This window comes from Salmo salar, chromosome ssa23, assembly GCF_905237065.1.
Source record: "Salmo salar chromosome ssa23, Ssal_v3.1, whole genome shotgun sequence".
Lineage (NCBI taxonomy): Eukaryota > Metazoa > Chordata > Actinopteri > Salmoniformes > Salmonidae > Salmo > Salmo salar.
The window spans coordinates 3031176-3049183 of NC_059464.1; the positions used below are offsets into that span (position 1 = coordinate 3031176).

At 43.5% G+C, this 18008-nt stretch overlaps 1 protein-coding gene and 1 non-coding gene across 6 annotated transcripts; one reads left to right on the forward strand and one right to left on the reverse strand.

Annotated features, from left to right (window-relative positions):
- Positions 1-413: 413 nt before the first annotated feature.
- On the reverse strand, positions 414-11735 carry LOC106583938 (SAGA-associated factor 29). Of its 5 annotated transcripts, XM_014168630.2 has the most exons (12): positions 11616-11712; positions 8018-8115; positions 5144-5206; positions 4952-5025; positions 3510-3585; positions 3040-3112; positions 2618-2682; positions 2359-2488; positions 1501-1647; positions 1318-1353; positions 1008-1170; positions 414-747 (listed from the first exon to the last, which is right to left on the reverse strand). In XM_014168630.2, exons 4-12 carry the CDS (start codon positions 5015-5017, stop codon positions 631-633), a joined length of 873 nt encoding a protein of 290 aa, XP_014024105.1. In that variant the 5' UTR covers positions 5018-5025; positions 5144-5206; positions 8018-8115; positions 11616-11712; the 3' UTR covers positions 414-630. The 5 variants fall into 5 exon arrangements, with proteins under 5 accessions (XP_014024105.1, XP_045562291.1, XP_045562290.1 ...); XM_045706335.1 differs by lacking the exon at positions 5144-5206 and having other exon boundaries at positions 967-1170; positions 8018-8228; positions 11616-11720; XM_045706334.1 differs by lacking the exon at positions 5144-5206 and having other exon boundaries at positions 8018-8228; positions 11616-11717.
- Positions 11736-14584: 2849 nt separating this feature from the next.
- On the forward strand, positions 14585-16521 carry LOC106583939 (uncharacterized). The gene is made up of 2 exons (XR_006761516.1): positions 14585-15560; positions 16045-16521. It is a non-coding gene; the product is annotated as an uncharacterized protein (transcript).
- Positions 16522-18008: the final 1487 nt, after the last annotated feature.

Consider the following 18008-nt stretch of genomic DNA (forward strand, 5'->3'; position numbering starts at 1 on the left):
TAGACTGAAAAGATTTGGCATGGATCCCCAGATCCTCAAAAAGTTCTACAGCTGCACCATAGAGAGCATCCTGACCAGTCGCATCACCGCCTGGTATGGCAACTGCTCAGCATCTGACCGTAAGGCGCTACAGAGGGTAGTGCGTACTGCTGCGACTCGCTGTTTATTATCTATGCATAGTCACTTCACCCCTACCTACATGTACAAATTACCTCTAACCTGTACCCCCGCACACTGACTTGGTATCGGTACCCCCTGTATATAGCCTCATTATTGTTATGTTATTGTGTTACTTTTTACTTTAGTTTATTTGGTAAATATTTTCTTAACTCTTTCTCGAACTGCATTGTTGGTTAAGGGCTTATACGTAAGCATTTCATGGTATTCAAGTTGTATTCGGCGCATGTGACAAGTAAAGTTTGATGTTATTTTATTTGAAGCCCGCCCTCAGTGTGTCCATACGTGTGGCTAAGGCATGGAATCCATTGTTATTCTGGGGAGAGGGGTGGTTGGAAACACTTGTCTAGGAACACTTGTCTACACAGTGTATTTGTCAAGTCTGACAAAATACAGTATCTTCAGTCACAGTCCCCTTGATTTCTCCTGACTCCTCTCTTTCTTCATCAGTCTCTACTTCTTTTTGTTCTCTTTGCAGGCCACCACGTATCTCTGAGCTACATTGAGGGGCGGGGAGTAGCCGTCTGCGTACGACGTGTCCTCAAACAGCACTGAGTAGTCGTCCTGGGGCTGAGAGAGCAGAGAGAGCATGGTGGTTAGTGGAGAGAACAGAGTTCACTGATTTGGGGTCAGTTTAGCATTTTCCCCAATAATGGTTAAGGTTAGGATTGATGGAGGGGAAGCTGCCACGCGAGGGGCCTGCCTGGATGCAGGGTTTGGTGTACAGTAACATTATCTCTGAACCAGCTTTATGTAGTTTTGTCATCAAATAAAATGTATTCAAATTACATCAATCAGCTCCCCCCCTCCTCTCCCTTTCCTTGTCTCACCCGGTGTGGGTGGGTGTGGATGAGGGCTCTGTAGAAGCAGGTGGTCTGGGGGTAGAGGGCCAGCACCAGCTGGTCTTTACTGAACAGGGCCTCCGGGTCCGTCTCTGGGTTGGCCTTCCACTGGGGGAGGGGGATGATACGCCGCCTGCTCAGGGTGTGTCTCCTGGAGGAGGAGGATGGGGGAGGGATAAGAAGTAGAGTAAGATAATTGTCATTATATCCAAGGTGAGATTTTCAGGGCATAAAATATAATGTACTACAAGACAAAATAGTAGGAAGAGAAATATAGAAAATGAAGACATTGACTTACTCTTTTCCTTCCTCATCAATGTCATCCACTTCGTACCTGAAGGATAGAGCAAAAGAATACAACTCAAAACAGTCTGTGTTGTAGCTGATTGGCTAAAAGTGTTAAAGGCTGTAGTTGATTGGTAACAGTGGTACATGGCTGTACTTGATTGGCAGTGGCTGGAGCTGATTTGCTGATAGTTACTTGTTGGTGGAGTGGCTGTAGCTGACCACCTCGGCCAGGATCCACTGTTCGTCTCCGTCCACGGCCTTGACCCGCGCTGCCACCTTGTCCCCTTGCTTGGCCACGTAGTCACTGTTGGCTGGCATCGCCCCACACAGGGGAGGAGGACTGGAGGAGAGGAGGATACAGGGAAGGATGGAGGGTTTTAGGGGTGAGGGAGTAATATAGTAATAGAGGACAGAAAAAAGGGGCAGGTGGAAAAGAAAGGGGGGGGGGTACTGAACTTGAAATGTACACAACAAGAACACAGATTTTGGCCTCCCGAGTGGCGCAGTGGTCTAAGGCACTGCATCGCAGTGCTAGCTGTGCCACTAAAGATTCTGGGTTCGAGTCCAGGCTCTGTCGCAGCCGGCAGCGACCGGGAGGCCCATGGGGCGGTGCACAATTGGTCCAGTGTCGTCCGGGTTAGGGGTGGGTTTGGCCGGCAGGGATATCCTTGTCTCATCGCGCACTAGCGACTCCTGTGGCGTGCCAGGCGCAGTGTACGCCGACACGGTCGCCAGGTGTACGGTGTTTCCTCCGACACATTGGTGCGGCTGGCTTCCGGGTTAGATGTGCATTGTGGAAGCAGTGCGGCTTGGTTGGGTTGTGTTTCGGAGGACGCATGGCTCTCGACCTTCGCCTCTCCCGAGTCCGTACGGGAGTTGCAGCGATGAGACAAGACAGTAACTACTACCAATTGGATACCACGAAATTGGGGGAAAAAAAGGGGTGAAAAAAAAAAAAATGAAATAAAAAAGAACAGATTTTTGTTTCCCGTTGTAAAATGTTGTGCACTACTGAACTGAGCTCAGGAGAGACTGAATCTTCAGACCCTACCTGTCTCCTGGCTTGCCAATCCACAGCGGGAGCGTCATGGCTGACTGTTGGAGCAGCGTCATCAGCACCCCCCTCCGCATGGTCTTCCTGGGGGGGTCATTGTCGCTGTTCACACCTGCCATCTTAGCCGCTGGGGGAGAGGAGAAAGAGATTGAGGTATGGGCTGCATCTCAATAGTTAACAGTGGCTTATTCTTGTCTCCTCTCCTTCCTAAATAGGATGTAGGCTATTATGAGAATTCAGTCACAGCCATTCTTACCTATTCGCCTCTCCTCCAATAAGGATTTGATCTCTGCAATTTTGTCGAGAGCATGACGAAGAATACTGTGGGAGAGAAAGAGTGGCGTCCAACTTATTTCTTTGTAATGGAGCTGTACTTACTTACTCCACATGGTGGCGATGATTTCTGAACGCATGACAAAAACACATCCAATCACTTAAGTACCACAGTTGGATAGGTGAAAGGAAACATTACATTAAATGGCTTACACCAAACCTACCATATCAGATCAGTGGACACTTCAAGGGGCATAGGGCAAGGGGCATAGGGATATCAGTGTAGGCTACCCTGATGAAGACAGCTTGTCTGTCGAAACGTTGGTTATTAGGTTATTAAATTATTGCATCCGAGCTCCTAGAGTGTGCGGCTCTCCTCTTTTTTGTCAAGTGTAGGCTACCGACCTGCACTCTGCCTCAGCGTCTGCTCTGGCTGTGGTGTAGAGTCCCCTCAGCTTAGTCCGGTAGTAAGGGGAGGCTGGGGGAGATGGGTACAAGAATAACACCTTATTACACTGTGTGTGTGTGGATCTAAAATCCCCAAAGTCCCCACAAGGATAGTAACATTTCCCACGTCCCCATGAGGACAAAGGCTATTTTAATCTTAGGGTTTAGGGTTAGGGTTACAATTAGGATAAGAGGTTAGTGGTAAGGTTTAGGGTTACAACTAAGGGTTAGGTTTAGGGGTTAGGGAAAATAGGATTTTGAATGGAAATTAATTTTAGGTCCCCACGAGGATAGAAGAACATAACGTGTGTGTGTCTAGCTTAGCCAGACGATACATAAATAGAAACGGTGAGTAACAGTAATATGAAGAGTTCTAAAATAGTGTTGATGGACAAAGGGGAATGTGGGGAGGCGAGGTAGAGGCTCACTCTTGTTCTCAGTCTGCATCCTCTCATGTGTTTTCTGGATGTTGAGCAGGTTGTGTTCACTGCGCGACCGCTCCTCCTGAAAAAGAGAAGGAAAGGGATTAATATTACAATGTGGTTGTTGCATAGGTGCAAAATGATGCAATATATCAGCAAGAAAAACATGCAATGTGCACACAAAATGTAAATGTATTACAGTGATTGATGTTTGGCAATGGAATTTAATTTGATCTCTGAATATCATTCCTATTCTGTATTGCTAGGTATTACATTACTCCCTATGATGGCATGATGTAAAAATATGAGTCATTGGAGTCACATTTGAATATAACTAGCAGACGACACACAATTAATCTTCTCCTTTCCCCCTTCTGATAACCAGGTGGCGAATCGCATCTCTGCATGTCTGGCAGACATATCAGTGTGGATGACGGATCACCACCTCAAGCTGAACCTCGGCAAGACACAGCTGCTCTTCCTCCCGGGGAAGGACTGCCCTTTCCATGATCTCGCCATCACGGTGGACAATTCCATTGTGTCCTCCTCCCAGAGTGCTAAGAAGCTCGGCGTGACCCTGGACAACACCCTGTTGTTCTCCGCTAACATCAAGGCGGTGACCCGATCCTGTAGGTTCATACTATACAACATTCGCAGAGTACGACCCTGCCTTACACAGGAAGCGGCGCAGGTCCTAATCCAGGCACTTGTCATCTCCCGTCTGGATTACTGCAACTCCCTGTTGGCGGGGCTCCCTGCCTGTGCCATTAAACCCCTACAACTCATCCAGAACGCCGCAGCCCGTCTGGTGTTCAACCTTCCCAAGTTCTCTCACGTCACCCCGCTCCTCCGCACACTCCACTGGCTTCCAGTTGAAGCTCGCATCTGCTACAAGACCATGGTGCTTGCCTACGGAGCTGTGAGGGGAACGGCACCTCCGTACCTTCAGGCTCTGATCAGGCCCTACACCCAAACAAGGGCACTGCGTTCATCCACCTCTGGCCTGCTGGCCCCCCTACCTCTGAGGAAGCACAGTTCCCGCTCAGCCCAGTCAAAACTGTTCGCTGCTCTGGCACCCCAATGGTGGAACAAGCTCCCTCACGACGCCAGGACAGCGGAGTCAATCACCACCTTCCGGAGACACCTGAAACCCCACCTCTTTAAGGAATACCTGGGATAGGATAAAGTAATCCTTCTAACCCCCCCCCAAAAAAAGATATAGATGTACTATTGTAAAGTGGTTGTTCCACTGGATATCATAAGGTGAATGCCCCAATTTGTAAGTCGCTCTGGATAAGAGCGTCTGCTAAATGACGTAAATGTAAAATGTAAATGTAGGTAGCTATTTATTCATCAAATGACCGTCCTCCACTGTGGTACCTGTATCACTGGTCAGTGCTCCTGATGACAACAGCACTTGGGTGTAGAAACCATTGGTTGAGACTTACCTGCGTCTGCTTGATGAGTTGATGGAGCTCTGTTAAAAGCTCTGCGATTTTGGTGTCCGCCGACATGATGTTGCCTGTGGTAACAAGATGTCCAAAATGCATTCATCAAAATAGTTTCACTTGAGTTTAAAGCAGCAACATGATAGACATGCCTTGCACACATGATAGCTAGCCAGCAGATTCCGACCCTACCGTTATGCTTGTTTACAATGAGTTGCACTGGGGTCGGAATGTCATCAAGGTTAGATTAAGACTCTGGGGATGAGAAATTGTGTTATCCTCCAAATTGTCCCATTATCCCAACTGTTAAACCGGGAAGATTGAACGGCTGCTTATTTTCAAAGCTGCCCTTTTCGTCCTCATGCTATCCAGCAGGAGACACAGCTGCCATTATAGAATGACATGTTGAGTAAAACAACAAATGAGCTGATTGGCTGCCACTGCTATTCCAAAACGGTGGCGGTGGCGGTGGCTACTGCTAGCTAGCATGAGGACAAAAAGGGTAGTTTTCCAGAAAACTAGCAGTATTTCAATCTTCTCGATGTATCAGTTTAGATATACAGTTGAAGTCGGAAGTTTACATACATCTTAGCCAAATACATTTAAACTCAGTTTTTCACAATTTCTGACATTTAAATCATAGTAAAAAATCCCTGTCTTAGGTCAGTTAGGATCACCACTTTCTTTTAAGAATGTGACATGTCAGAATAAGAGTAGAGAGAATGATTTCGATAAGCTTTTATTTCTTTCATCACATTCCCAGTGGGTCAGAAGTTTACATACACTCAATTCATATTTGGTAGCATTGCCTTTAAATTGTTTAACTTAGGTCAAACGTTTCAGGTAGCCTTCCACAAGCTTCCCACAATAAGTTGGCTGAATTTTGTCCCATTCCTCCTGACAGAGCTGGTGTAACTGAGTCAGGTTTGTAGGCCTCCTTGCTCACACACGCTTTTTCAGTTCTGCCCCTAGATTTTCTGAGATTGAGGTCAGGGCTTTCTGATGGCCACTCCAATACCTTGACTTTGTTGTCCTTAAGCCATTTTGTCACAACTTTGGAAGTATGCTTGGGGTCATTGTCCATTTGGAAGACCCATTTGCGACCAAGCTTTAACTTCCTGACTGATGTCTTGAGATGTTGCGTCAATATATCCACGTAATTTTCCATCCTCATGTGCCATCTATTTTGTGAAGCGCACCAGTCCCTCCTGCAGCAAAGCACCCTCACAACATGATGCTTCCACCCCCATGCTTCACGGTTGGGATGGTGTTCTTCGGCTTGCAAGCATCCCCCTTTTTCCTCCAAACATAACGATGGTCATTATGGCCAAACAGTTCTATTTTTGTTTCATCAGACCAGAGGATATTTTTCCAAAAAGTACGATCTTATTCCCCATGTGCAGTTGCAAACCGTAGTCTGGCTTTTTTTATGGCAGTTTTGGAGCAGTGGCTTCTTCCTTGCTGAGCGGCCTTTCAGGTTATGTCAATATAGGACTCGTTTTACTGTGGCTATAGATACTTTTGTACCTGTTTCCTCCAGCATCTTCACAAGGTCCTTTGCTGCTGTTCTGGGATTTATTTGCACTTTTCGCACCAAAGTACGTTCATCTCTAGGAGACAGAATGCGTCCCCTTCCTGAGCGGTATGACGGCTGCGTGGTCCCATGGTGTTTATACTTGCGTACTATTGTTTGTACAGATGAACGTGGTACCTTCAGGCGTTTGGAAGTTGCTCCCAAGGATGAACCAGACAATTTTTTTCTGAGGTCTTGGCTCATTTCTTTTGATTTTCCCATGATGTCAAGCAAAGAGGCACTGAATTTGAAGGTAGGCCTTGAAATACATCCACAGATATACCTTAAATTGACTCAAATGATGTCAGAAGCTTCTAAAGCCATGACATAATTTTCTGGAATTTTCCAAGCTGTTTAAAGGCACAGTCAACTTAGTGCATGTAGACTTCTGACCCACTGGAATTGTGATACAGTGAAATAATCTGTCTGTAACAATTGTTGAAAAAAATTACTTGTGTCATGCACAAAGTAGATGTCCTAACCGTCTTGCCAAAACTATAGTTTGTTAATTTGTGGAGAGGTTGAAAAACAAGTTTTAATGACTCCAACCTGAGTGTATGTAAACTTACAACTTCAACTGTAGGTCAAATTTAGAGTACAGTGTAACATCCCATCCCTGCATTGAAGTAGGTTTTCCGATCCATATCTTGCGTTGGCTCCACGGTGTCTTAAAGGTCCAATGCTGCCATTTTTCTCTCAATATCAAATAACTTCTGGGTAACCATTAAGTACCTTACTGTGACTGTTTTCAATTAAAATGGTCAACATGAAACAAAAATAGCTTCTTAGCAAATAGCAATTTCTCAAGCAAGAATTTTGTTAGGACTGTCTGGGAGTGGTCTATGTGGGGCGGGGAAAATTGAAAACTTTCTGTTATTGGCAGAGAGGTTTGGAACTCACTCACTTCCTGAAGGGAATCGTTTAATCTGGCCTGGGCGCCCAGATAGGCGTGTTTTGCAACGGGGGAAAGTTGATTGCATTCATTTTGGAACCGGGCTGCCTCCTGGGCGTGAGCCATGTGCCCCATTCAAAGCCCACTGGGAAGTTGGCTCAAAACAAAAGTGACGTATTTAAACCACGTGGAGTAATGAGTAGGATTCTGTGTTCACATTTAAAAGTGATTGCTTGTTACTGGATGATGTACCATGCTGCCTTGTTGACAACATGACCGCGTGGCGTAGATTACTTTTCAATTTGAGAAAGGTGCTCCTCCCTCACCGCTTTTCCCATTCACATCACGGGCCATAGACCAGTGCCCCACAGCTCAGCATAATCTAACACCGCCCATTGGTCTATTAACTAATTTACCACCTGGTGAATGTAAGAAGGAGCAGAAGGCAGACGTTTTACGTGCCCCCAACCGATTGTGTTTTTTTGTTTATTTATCGGCGTTGTTCGTAACGTTTTTTTAAACTAATTTTGTACATAATGTTGCCACTACCGTCTCATACGACCGAAAATAACTTCTAGACATCAGGACTGTGATTACTCACCACGGACTAGCAGAATCCTGTTTCTTCTTTCACGACTCTGACGAGCCCGAGACGGAGGATATATGGGTCCGTCGGGAACAGGCCCCGACCCCCGTGATCTGCATGAAGAGGAGGCGGAGAAAGAGAGGCCGGAGAGCGGGCTGCCTTCAGAGAAGTCGGAGGCGATCGAATAAACCCCCACTTCCCTCAATTCTGCTAGCAAACATGCAATCTTTGGACAATAAAATCAACGCGTTACGGGGAAGATTAAACTACCAACGGGACATTAAAAACTGTAACATCTTATGCTTCACAGAGTCGTGGCTGAACGACGACAAAATCAACATACAGCTGGCTGGTTATACGATGTACCAGCAGGACAGAACAGCGGCGTCTGGTAAGACAAGGGCCGGCGGACTATGTATTTTTGTAAATAACAGCTGGTGCACTATATCGAAGGAAGTCTCGAGCTATTGCTCGCCTGAGGTTGAGTATATCATGATAAGCTGTAGACCACACTACCGAGAGAGTTCTCATCTGTATTCTTTGTAGCTGTTTACATACCACCACAGTCAGAGGTTGGCACTAAGATAGCATAGAATGAGCTGTATTCCTCCATAAGCAAACAAGAAAACTCTCACACTGATGCGGCGCTCCTAGTAGCCGGGTACTTTAATGCAGGGAAACTTAAATCAGTTTTACCACATTTCTATCAGCATGTTAAACGTGCAACCAGAGGGAAAAGAACTCGGGACCACCTATACTCCACACACAGAGATGTATACAAAGCTCTCCCTCCATTTGGCAAATCTGATCATAATTCCATCCTACTGATTCCTGCTTGCAAGCAAAACTTTAAGCAGGAAGCACCAGTGACTAGATCAATAAAAAAAGTGGTCAGATGAAGCAGATGCTAAGCTACAGGACTGTTTTGCTAGCACTGACTGGAATATGTTCCAGGATTCCTCCAATGGCATTGAGGAGTACACCACATCTGTCATTGGCTTCATCAATAAGTGCATCGATGACGTCGTCCCCACAGTGACCTTACTTACATACCCCAACCAGAAGCCATGGATTACAAGCAGTCTCTGCACTGAGCTAAAAGCTAGAGCTGCCACTTTCAAGGAGCGGGACTCTAACCCGGAGACTTATAAGACATCCCGCTATGCCCTCCGATGAATCATCAAACAGACAAAGCTTCAATACAGGACAAAGATCGAGTCATACTACACCAGCTTTGATGCTCGTCGGATGTGGTAGGGCTTGCAAACCATTACCGACTACAAAGGGAAGCACAACCGAGAGCTGCCCAGTGACACTAGCCTACCAGACGAGCTAAACTACTTCTATGCTCGCTTTGAGGAAAATAACACTGAAACATGCATGAGAGCACCAGCTGTACTGGAAGACTGTGTGATAACGCTCTCCGCAGCCGATGTGAGTAAGACATTTAGACAGGTCAACATTCACAAGGCCGCAGGGCCAGACGGATTACCAGGACGTGTACTGCAAGCATGCTCTGACCTACTAGCAAGTGTCTTCACTGACATTTTCAACCTCTCCCTGTCCAAGTCTGTAATACCAACATGTTTCAAGCAGACCACCATAGCGCCTGTGCCCAAGAACATTAAGGTAACCTGCCTAAATGACTACCGACTTGTAGCACTCACGTCGGTAGCCATGAAGTGCTTTGAAAGGCTGGTCATGGCTCACATCAGCACATTCAACACCATAGTGCCATCAAAGCTCATCAATAAGCTAAGGACCCTGGGACTAAACACCTCCCTCTGCAACTGGATCCTGAACTTCCTGTCGGGTAGCTAACAACACATCCACCACGCTGATCCTCAACACAGGGGCCCCTCAGGGGTGCGTGCTCAGCCCCTCCTGTACTCCCTGTTCACTCATGACTGTATGGCCAGGCACGACTCCAACATCATCATTACATTTGTAGATGACACAACAGTGGTAGGCCTGATCACCGACAACAACGAGACTGACCTACTCCTTGTAGGCTGAGACTTGGCCGTGTGGTGCCAGGACAACAACCTCTCCTTCAACGTGATCAAGACAAAGGAGATGATTGTGGACTATAGGAAAAAGAGGACCGAGCACGCCCCCATTTTCATTGACGGGGCTGCAGTGGAGCAGGTTGAGAGCTTCAAGTTCCTTGGTGTCCACATCACCAACAAACTAACATGGTCCAAGCACACCAAGCCAGTCATGAAGCGGGCACGACAAAAACCTATTCCCCCTCAGGAGACTGAAAAGATTTGGCATGGGTCCTCAGATCCTCAAAAGGTTCTACAGCTGTACCAACGAGAGCATCCTGACTGGTTGCATCACTGCCTGGTATGGCTGCTCAGCCTCCGACCGCAAGGCACTACAGTGGGTAGCGCAAACGGCCTAGTACATCACTGGGGCCAAGCTTCCTGCCATTCAGGACCTCTATACCAGGCAGTGTCAGAGGAAGGCCCTAAAAATTGTCAAAGACTGCAGCCACCCTAGTCATAGACTCTTCTCTCTGCTACCGCACAGCAAGCGGTACCGGAGCGCTAAGTCTAGGTCCAAGAGGCTTCTAAACAGCTTCTACCCCAAGCCATAAGACTCCTGAACATCTAATCAAATGGCTACCCAGACTATTTGCATTGCCCCCCTCCACAGCACTGCCACTCTCTGTTGTCATGTATGCATAGTCACTTTAATAACTCTACCTACATGTACGTACTACCTCAACTAACCGGCACCCCCCCTGTATATATTGTTATTTTTTACTGCTGTTCTGTAATTATCTCTTTTTCTCATCCATATTTTTGGGGGAAACTGCACTGTTGGTTAGGGCCTCGTATATAAGCATTTCACTGTAAGGTCTGCACCTGTTGTAATTTGGCACATCTGACTAATACAACAAATTTCAGTTGGACTTTTTCAAATTTAACCTTTAACTCAGCAAGTCAGTTGAGAACAAATTCTTATTTACAATTACGGTCTACACCGGCCAAACCCGGACTACGCTGGGCTAATTGTGTGCCGGCCTATGGGACTCCCAATCACTGCTGGTTGTGATACAGCCTAGATCTTTTCAAAGAGCTCTTACACCAAAGGCATTATCCTTTTCACAATATTATTCCAACTACATAGTGTGGATATATATATATATATATAACACAAAACTCAGGAAAATAACGTTGACTGCAATGGGCCTTTAATCTAACCATGATTGCGTTCTGACCCCAGTGCAGCTCAATGTAAACAAGCGCAACGTTAGAATCTTCTGGCTAACAGTAAGGTTAGCTGTATTGTTCACAACTTATGTCACATTTACTTTGTACTGGCAAGTTGTCTGCAAGAGTTAGCTATCGTGGTCAGAACAAACATATTGTAGGAAACTAGCCAGCTAAATTTAGAAAATTTAGCAAGCGAACTCACGTTCGCAAAGCTAGCTAGATAAGCTGGCTAAATAGCTAGCTAGCTTCTATGACGCCTTAAACGTGATCTTTCCTTTTTATCAACCACCAAACGCAGTTTATTTTGTGGAGTAAAGTTACATTTTGGTAAGTAGTCGTAAATTGCTATACAAAATGTTTAGAACTATGCATTCATACTATCTCCCTACCTTTGGTAGTTTGTGAGCTTTCATTCGTTTCAAGGCCTACTACGGACTGGCAGCGAGGACAAACAGTACTACCCCAAACGTTTGTCTTACGGGTCTTTCAATATTGCATCTCGGCCATAGACTGTATAAGAAATAAGGCCTCTCTCTACCATATGGGTGTTCTAATGTAAAAAAATGAATTTAAAAAAAGAATAATAAAATATATATATGTAATAATCACATGTAAATATAATTGTTGTTTGAATTCGTTTAGCTAATGTTTACAACCCATGGAATGTAAGTGGTGAAGTAAATGACATCTTCCAAACATCTCTCCTCAATGTTTACATATTGAAACATACAGACAATTCTTTTCAATCATTATCTTGATTAAATTGCACTGTAATGTTTGTGTAAAATGTTCCGTCAGCAGTATTCTGCGAGGGATCGGAGGGAGGTTTGACCTCTGGAAACAAACACCATCTGTAAACACTATGGTGAAGAAAACAGCCACATAAACAGCAAAACAATCACTAAGAACAAAACTCAATAGAGAACGAATATGAATGTAAAGCTAGGTAGACCGTGCCCTAATGTAAAGCAATATATTATACCTATTTGATATTACTAGTTGGGAGGCACAAAGGATGGTGAGGTGGAGATACTAAAAAGTTAATATTCAACCCTGACATGGAGAAAATAAGGTCGTAAAATGGACCATAGACAGACACAGATAAGTGTTGGCTTATCTGCCATGCTTCAAATCTGTCTGGGGCGCACCGTGCTGTTTATAATTGTGTGTGTGAGTCTTTGTGTGTTTGTTGAGAGCAGGCTTAGTCACAGCTCATATGGTAAGCTCATATATCAGCAAATATTTATTGAACAGAGTGCCCACATGACTGAGAGATGCCAAGAAAGCATGGAAGGAGGAGTCACAGAAAGAGTAAGGGAAGAAGGAGAAAAACAGTGAAAGAAAAAAACAGGACTGTTGTTAGACAACTGAGAGACTGCCTTTGAAAGGAAATAAGCACATGTAAGAAATATGAATAGTGGGAGTGAAAGAGAGATAGATAAAGAAGAGAGAATGGGACAAAGAGAGAGTGACGCTTAAACATGTCACCCCGGTTTATGGCCAGTACAGTACTGTTTATGACTGTTTATGGAGGCAGCGAGGGAAGTAAAATATGCCTAGAACTCTCTCCCTGCTACAGTACGCCTGTGTCAAAACCTTCCTTGCTCAAAAACAATTAGGTCATATCCAAAAGGAATGGTTTGTGGAATATTCAATGCAGGCTTTAGGAGAAGAGGCTACTTTGAGAAGTTTTACTCATATCTCCTGGTTCAAGGACTGTAATTTATACGACAGCGTCTGAACATGTGTAGATTTATGTGAGTGAAGGGTCCTTCCTCATCGTTCTCACAGATACAGACAGTCATGTGTTTCTTTGTCATGACTACAGTCTGAATCATTCAATCTACGGTATATACAGTTGAAGTTGGAAGTTTACATACACTTAGGATGGAGCCATTTAAAACTTGTTTTTTAACCACTCCACAAATGTCTTAAAAACAAACTATAGTTTTGGAATATGGTTAGGACATCTACTTTGTGCATGACACAAGTCATTTGTCCAACAATTGTTACAGACAGATTATTTCACATATAATATTCCAGTGGGTCAGAAGTTTACATACACTAAATTGACTGTGCCTTTAAACAGCTTGGAGAATTCCAGAAAATGATGTCATGGCTTTAGAAGCTTCTGATAGGTTAATTGACATCATTTAAGTCAATTGAAGGTGTACCTGTGAATGTATTTCAAGGCCTACCTTCAAACTCAGTGCCTCTTTGCTTGACATCATGGCAAAATCAAAAGAAATCAGCCAAGACCTCAGAAAAAACATTCTAGACCACAAGTCTGGTTCATCCTTGGGAGCAATTTCCAAACACCTGAAGGTACCATGTTCATCTGTACAAACAAAGGTTTGCAAGTATAAACACCATGGGACCACGCAGCCGTCATATTGCTCAAGAAGGAGACGCGTTCTGTCTCCTAGAGATGAACGTACTTTGGTGCGAAAAGTGCAAATCAATCCCAGAACAACAGCAAAGGACCTTGTGAAGATGCTGTAGGAAACAGGTACAAAAGTATCTATATCCACATTAAAACGAGTCCTGTATCGACATAACCTGAAAGGCCGCTCAGCAAGGAAGAAGCCACTGCTCCGAAACTGCCATAAAAAAGCCAGACTACGGTTTGCAACTGCACATGGGGAATAAGATCGTACTTTTTGGAGAAATGTCCTCTGGTCTGATGAAACAAAAATAGAACTGTTTGGCCATAATGACCATCGTTATGTTTGTAGGAAAAGGGGGATGCTTGCAAGCCGAAGAACACAATCCCAACCGTGAAGCATGGGAATGGCAGCATCATGGTGTGGGGTTGCTTTGCTGCAGGATGGACTGGTGCACTTCAACAAAATAGATGGCATCGTGAGGAGGAAAATTATGTGGATATATTGAAGCAATATCTCAAGACATCAGTCAGGAAGTTAAAGCTTGGTTGCAAATGGGTCTTCCAAATGGACAATGGCCCCAAGCATACTTCCAAAGTTGTGGCAAAATGGCTTAAGGACAACAAAGTCAAGGTATTGGTTTGGCCATCACAAAGCACTGAGCTCAATCCCATAGAAAATTGGTGGGCAGAACTGAAAAAGCATGTGCGAGCAAGGAGGCCTACAAACCTGATTCAGTTACACCAGCTCTGTCAGGAGGAATGGACCAAAATTCACTCAACTTATTGTGGGAAGCTTGTGGAAGGCTATCCAAAACATTTGGCCCAAGTTAAACAATTTAAAGGCAATGCTACCAAATACTAATTGAGTGTATGTAAACTTCTGACCCACTGGGAATGTGATGAAAGAAATTAAAGCTTAACTAAATCATTCTTCCTACTCTTATTCTGACATGTCACATTCTTAAAAGAAAGTGGTGATCCTAACTGACCTAAGACGGGGAATGTTTACTAGGGTTAAATGTCAGGAACCACATACATTTAATTTCCTCTCTACTAACATCAAAATGGGTTCAATGGCTACTGAACAACCAGAATCTGTCAACAGCTTTGCATTGTCACCAAAAGTTGGTTCCCCATGCTCACATTCACACAACTCACCTTCAAGCACCCTTTGGATGAAGCCCTGACAGACAAATGGAGGACAAACAAAGAAAAGGGGGCTGTTAGAAAACGTGAGAAGTGTGAGTTTTGAACCACAGATGTTGATAAGACTGAAGGAAAAACATTATTCATCTAATCTTTGTCTCCGATGAGGGAGTGGTTGATTGGGCAGATAAACCATGTCGCTGAAGTAAACTAGGTGCATTTAGAATGAAGAAATGTGTTAATTGACCATGTAAAATAAATTACTATTGGAAGAAGACCAATAGAAAGAAATTAAGCATAATTGTGCAATGGAATAGATTACAGAAATACAAACAGGCTACTAATAGAGAGAGAGAGAAAGAAAACATGTACCACAAGATGAATAGCAAATTAAATCAATAAAGGGCGCCTGATAAAAGAAAACATGGGTGACCTTGGAAGTTAGTTGGCATCAAATATTTACCAAAAACTCATGCAACTTTCACTGACTCAGGCAAAGGCCAAGGACTCATAACAAGGAGAAAGGGAGGAGCGACCATGCTTTATTAAGCACATGGGCAAGCTCAGAAAGCCACTCATTTTCAGAGTTGAAAGAAAGAGAAACACCCGTGGAAAAATAACTGCTTTCTAAAGTTGTTTTGTTGCTGTCCAGCGAAAAGTAATTTTTCAGTTACTTTTTATTTGTTCAATAGAAGTGTCGCTATGGCAAGTTTCGTAGACGTGAAGAATGTTGAGCCAACCCACTTTGAAGAACAACACTACGACGAATATGAATACTACAACCTTTCAGAAAAATACACAAGTAAGAATCAGTAATTCTTATGTTTGTTTGTGCAATGAATTATCAAGTTATGACCACCAAATAATGATAGCTGAAAATAATTCGAAGATTCATTCAATTTCTATGGGTCGGTGACGTTCAATCTATGAGGAACGCTCAAGTTTCCAAACTCCTCAACTTGTCGCAAGTGGCACATGTTGACTGCTACAATGTTGCATTGGGGGCAAGTGGGTGTGTTATTGTTTTCAAAGTCTCACAATCTGAACTGTGAACTCGCACTGTTTCCAGGTGGCGCTAGCCGCAAGGGGAGGTCAAAGAAGGTCAACATTTGCTCTACAGTGAATTATTCATTTTTTGTAGGCTTATTGGCCTACTAAATACTATTTTTAAGGCATTGTTTTGTTTCTATCTTGGTACTCTGTTCCTGCCACCCTCAAGTGCCCTCATGTAGCAAACGGTCAACTAGGCAGAACCGTAACCAAAGTGCATTTGTCTTTCCTTTTAGGGCAAATCGGACGGCTAACACTGGCAACCGACCATGGCCGCCTTGGTGACAAAACAAGATGGGCAAACAAACGGTGAACTCCAATGTAGAGAGGGGTGAATATGAGGACGGGTCACATGCTGCCAATGAGTTTGACTGTGGTGTCAGTGAAGGGGGATTTCAGTCCTCTCCTTCATAGAGATGGTGGTATGGTCGATGGGAGTGGCCCCCATATTGGTTGTTCACCTCAGTCATGGGTAGACCTCCACTGAAGGTGATGTAGACCACCTGTGCAAGCGGTATTCTGGACGACCTTCCCACACAAGTGGGAGTAATGGGGGTGGTTGCAGGCTGCATCGTGTTTCAGTATCAATGTGGTTTTGTTTTTAAGTCTTAATTGATGATACTTGTCACTTAATGTTTTTATAAAGCAAAGAGGTTCTTAAAATGTATTTATTTTAGAAAGTGTATTAAAAATAAATGCTTTCATAAAATGTATTAAGTCTAGGTTTAAAGTGGTACTCCAGTCTCCTTTTCACCTCATTTAACACCTGAATTTCTTAACAAAAGGTTCATCTCAATAGGTTGTCCAGGTAAGTCATGACATGGCACGGGGTGGGCTTTCCTCTAGTGTTCCCCAAGCAAGGGGGAGGCTGACATCACAACTTCCCATCCAACCAACTCCTTGAATGCCCTATTCCTTGAAGTTTGCAATTGTCTAAACACTATTTTGCTTAAAACCTATTTTTAGCTTTTGGTGTGTGTACTTTACTGTCTTTATACTTGGGATATTACTTGTCCTCCAGTGATGGTGGAAATCTTTAATTATGAATGTCTTCATGGAAGGCTGCAATCTTCAAACAAGCCAATAGGTGGCAGTAACCGATTTGTGTCAAGTTTACAGTCCTTTCTTTGGGAATGCTCTAGTTTAGAAAACACATTTGTGCCAAAGAATTAAGGATTATTGTCAAGAAATTGACTATTTGAAAAGCCCCTGACAAAGAACAGAAAATGTAAAAGAATAGCAATTTGTGTGACTGCTCATTCAACTGCTTAAACTAAATGAATAATGAGAAAATAATAAAATAAGTCTGGTGCTTTGCATCTCTTCGTCTGAAAATGTAGGCTACCCTTGAGCTGAAATTAGTTGATGTTAGGCAGGGTTTTTATATTAGTTTAGTTTCACAGATATCTTTCAAGGAGGCATAGCCTACATGACAGTTAGATTGTCTTTTTTCAATAGTAATTCCCTATTTCAAAATAAAAAAACAATTGCTGTCAAATGTACTCAAGTGTGTGTCCTTGAGCTCCATGGTCTTCTACAACGGAAACTGATATAAAAAGGCTTGCTTTTTGGCAGACTGCCAGTATCATCCAACACCCATTTTTTTTCAAAAGCCTTTGGTGGAGCATGTTATGTTATTCCCATCATGAAAAAAGTTGGACACCAATTTCCATAACATGTACATAAGGCCGTTCTATAAACTATGCTGGACAACTGTTACAGCTGTTGATTCATTGATAATCTACATTTTTTTGTTCATGTCATTACATTAAGATATCAAAGGGGATCACAACTATATTCAATAAAATTCACAAGTTGATTTGAAACCTATGTTTAACCCTTTATTATGGTTTGTGCTTTGATGGATTTGTCCAGAATCATGTGACATAAAACATTACTTTTCTGTCCTTGCATTTATGGAAGAGTAAGTTGTAGTTAAGTATTAATCAGTTAAATTAGACATTGAACTTGAACTCTGTAAAAATTCTTGGATCTAGCTGTTAGACAGTGTTTTTGTATAGAGATCTCAGAAATATGCCTGCGTAACATTTCATGTCTCCTTATGTTATGGGTTGAAAACAGTTATCATGGGCACACAAATCCAAAATAATAAATGTGATTGCAAAATCAAATGCTTCTAACTGAGTCACCTTATCTTGATACCAGTGGTGGTCAGTGACGTTTAAGATGAGGGATGACC

Excerpts from the sequence above, each read along its gene's own strand:
- LOC106583938 (XM_045706334.1), bottom strand. The coding sequence starts at position 11,639 with ATGAAAGCTCACAAACTACCAAAG. Across the intron at positions 2,683-3,039 it reads GACGCTGAGGCAGAGTGCAG|TATTCTTCGTCATGCTCTCG; the intron begins GTCGGTAGCCTA and ends TCTCTCCCACAG. Across the intron at positions 1,171-1,317 it reads ATTGATGAGGAAGGAAAAGA|GAGACACACCCTGAGCAGGC; the intron begins GTAAGTCAATGT and ends CTCCTCCTCCAG.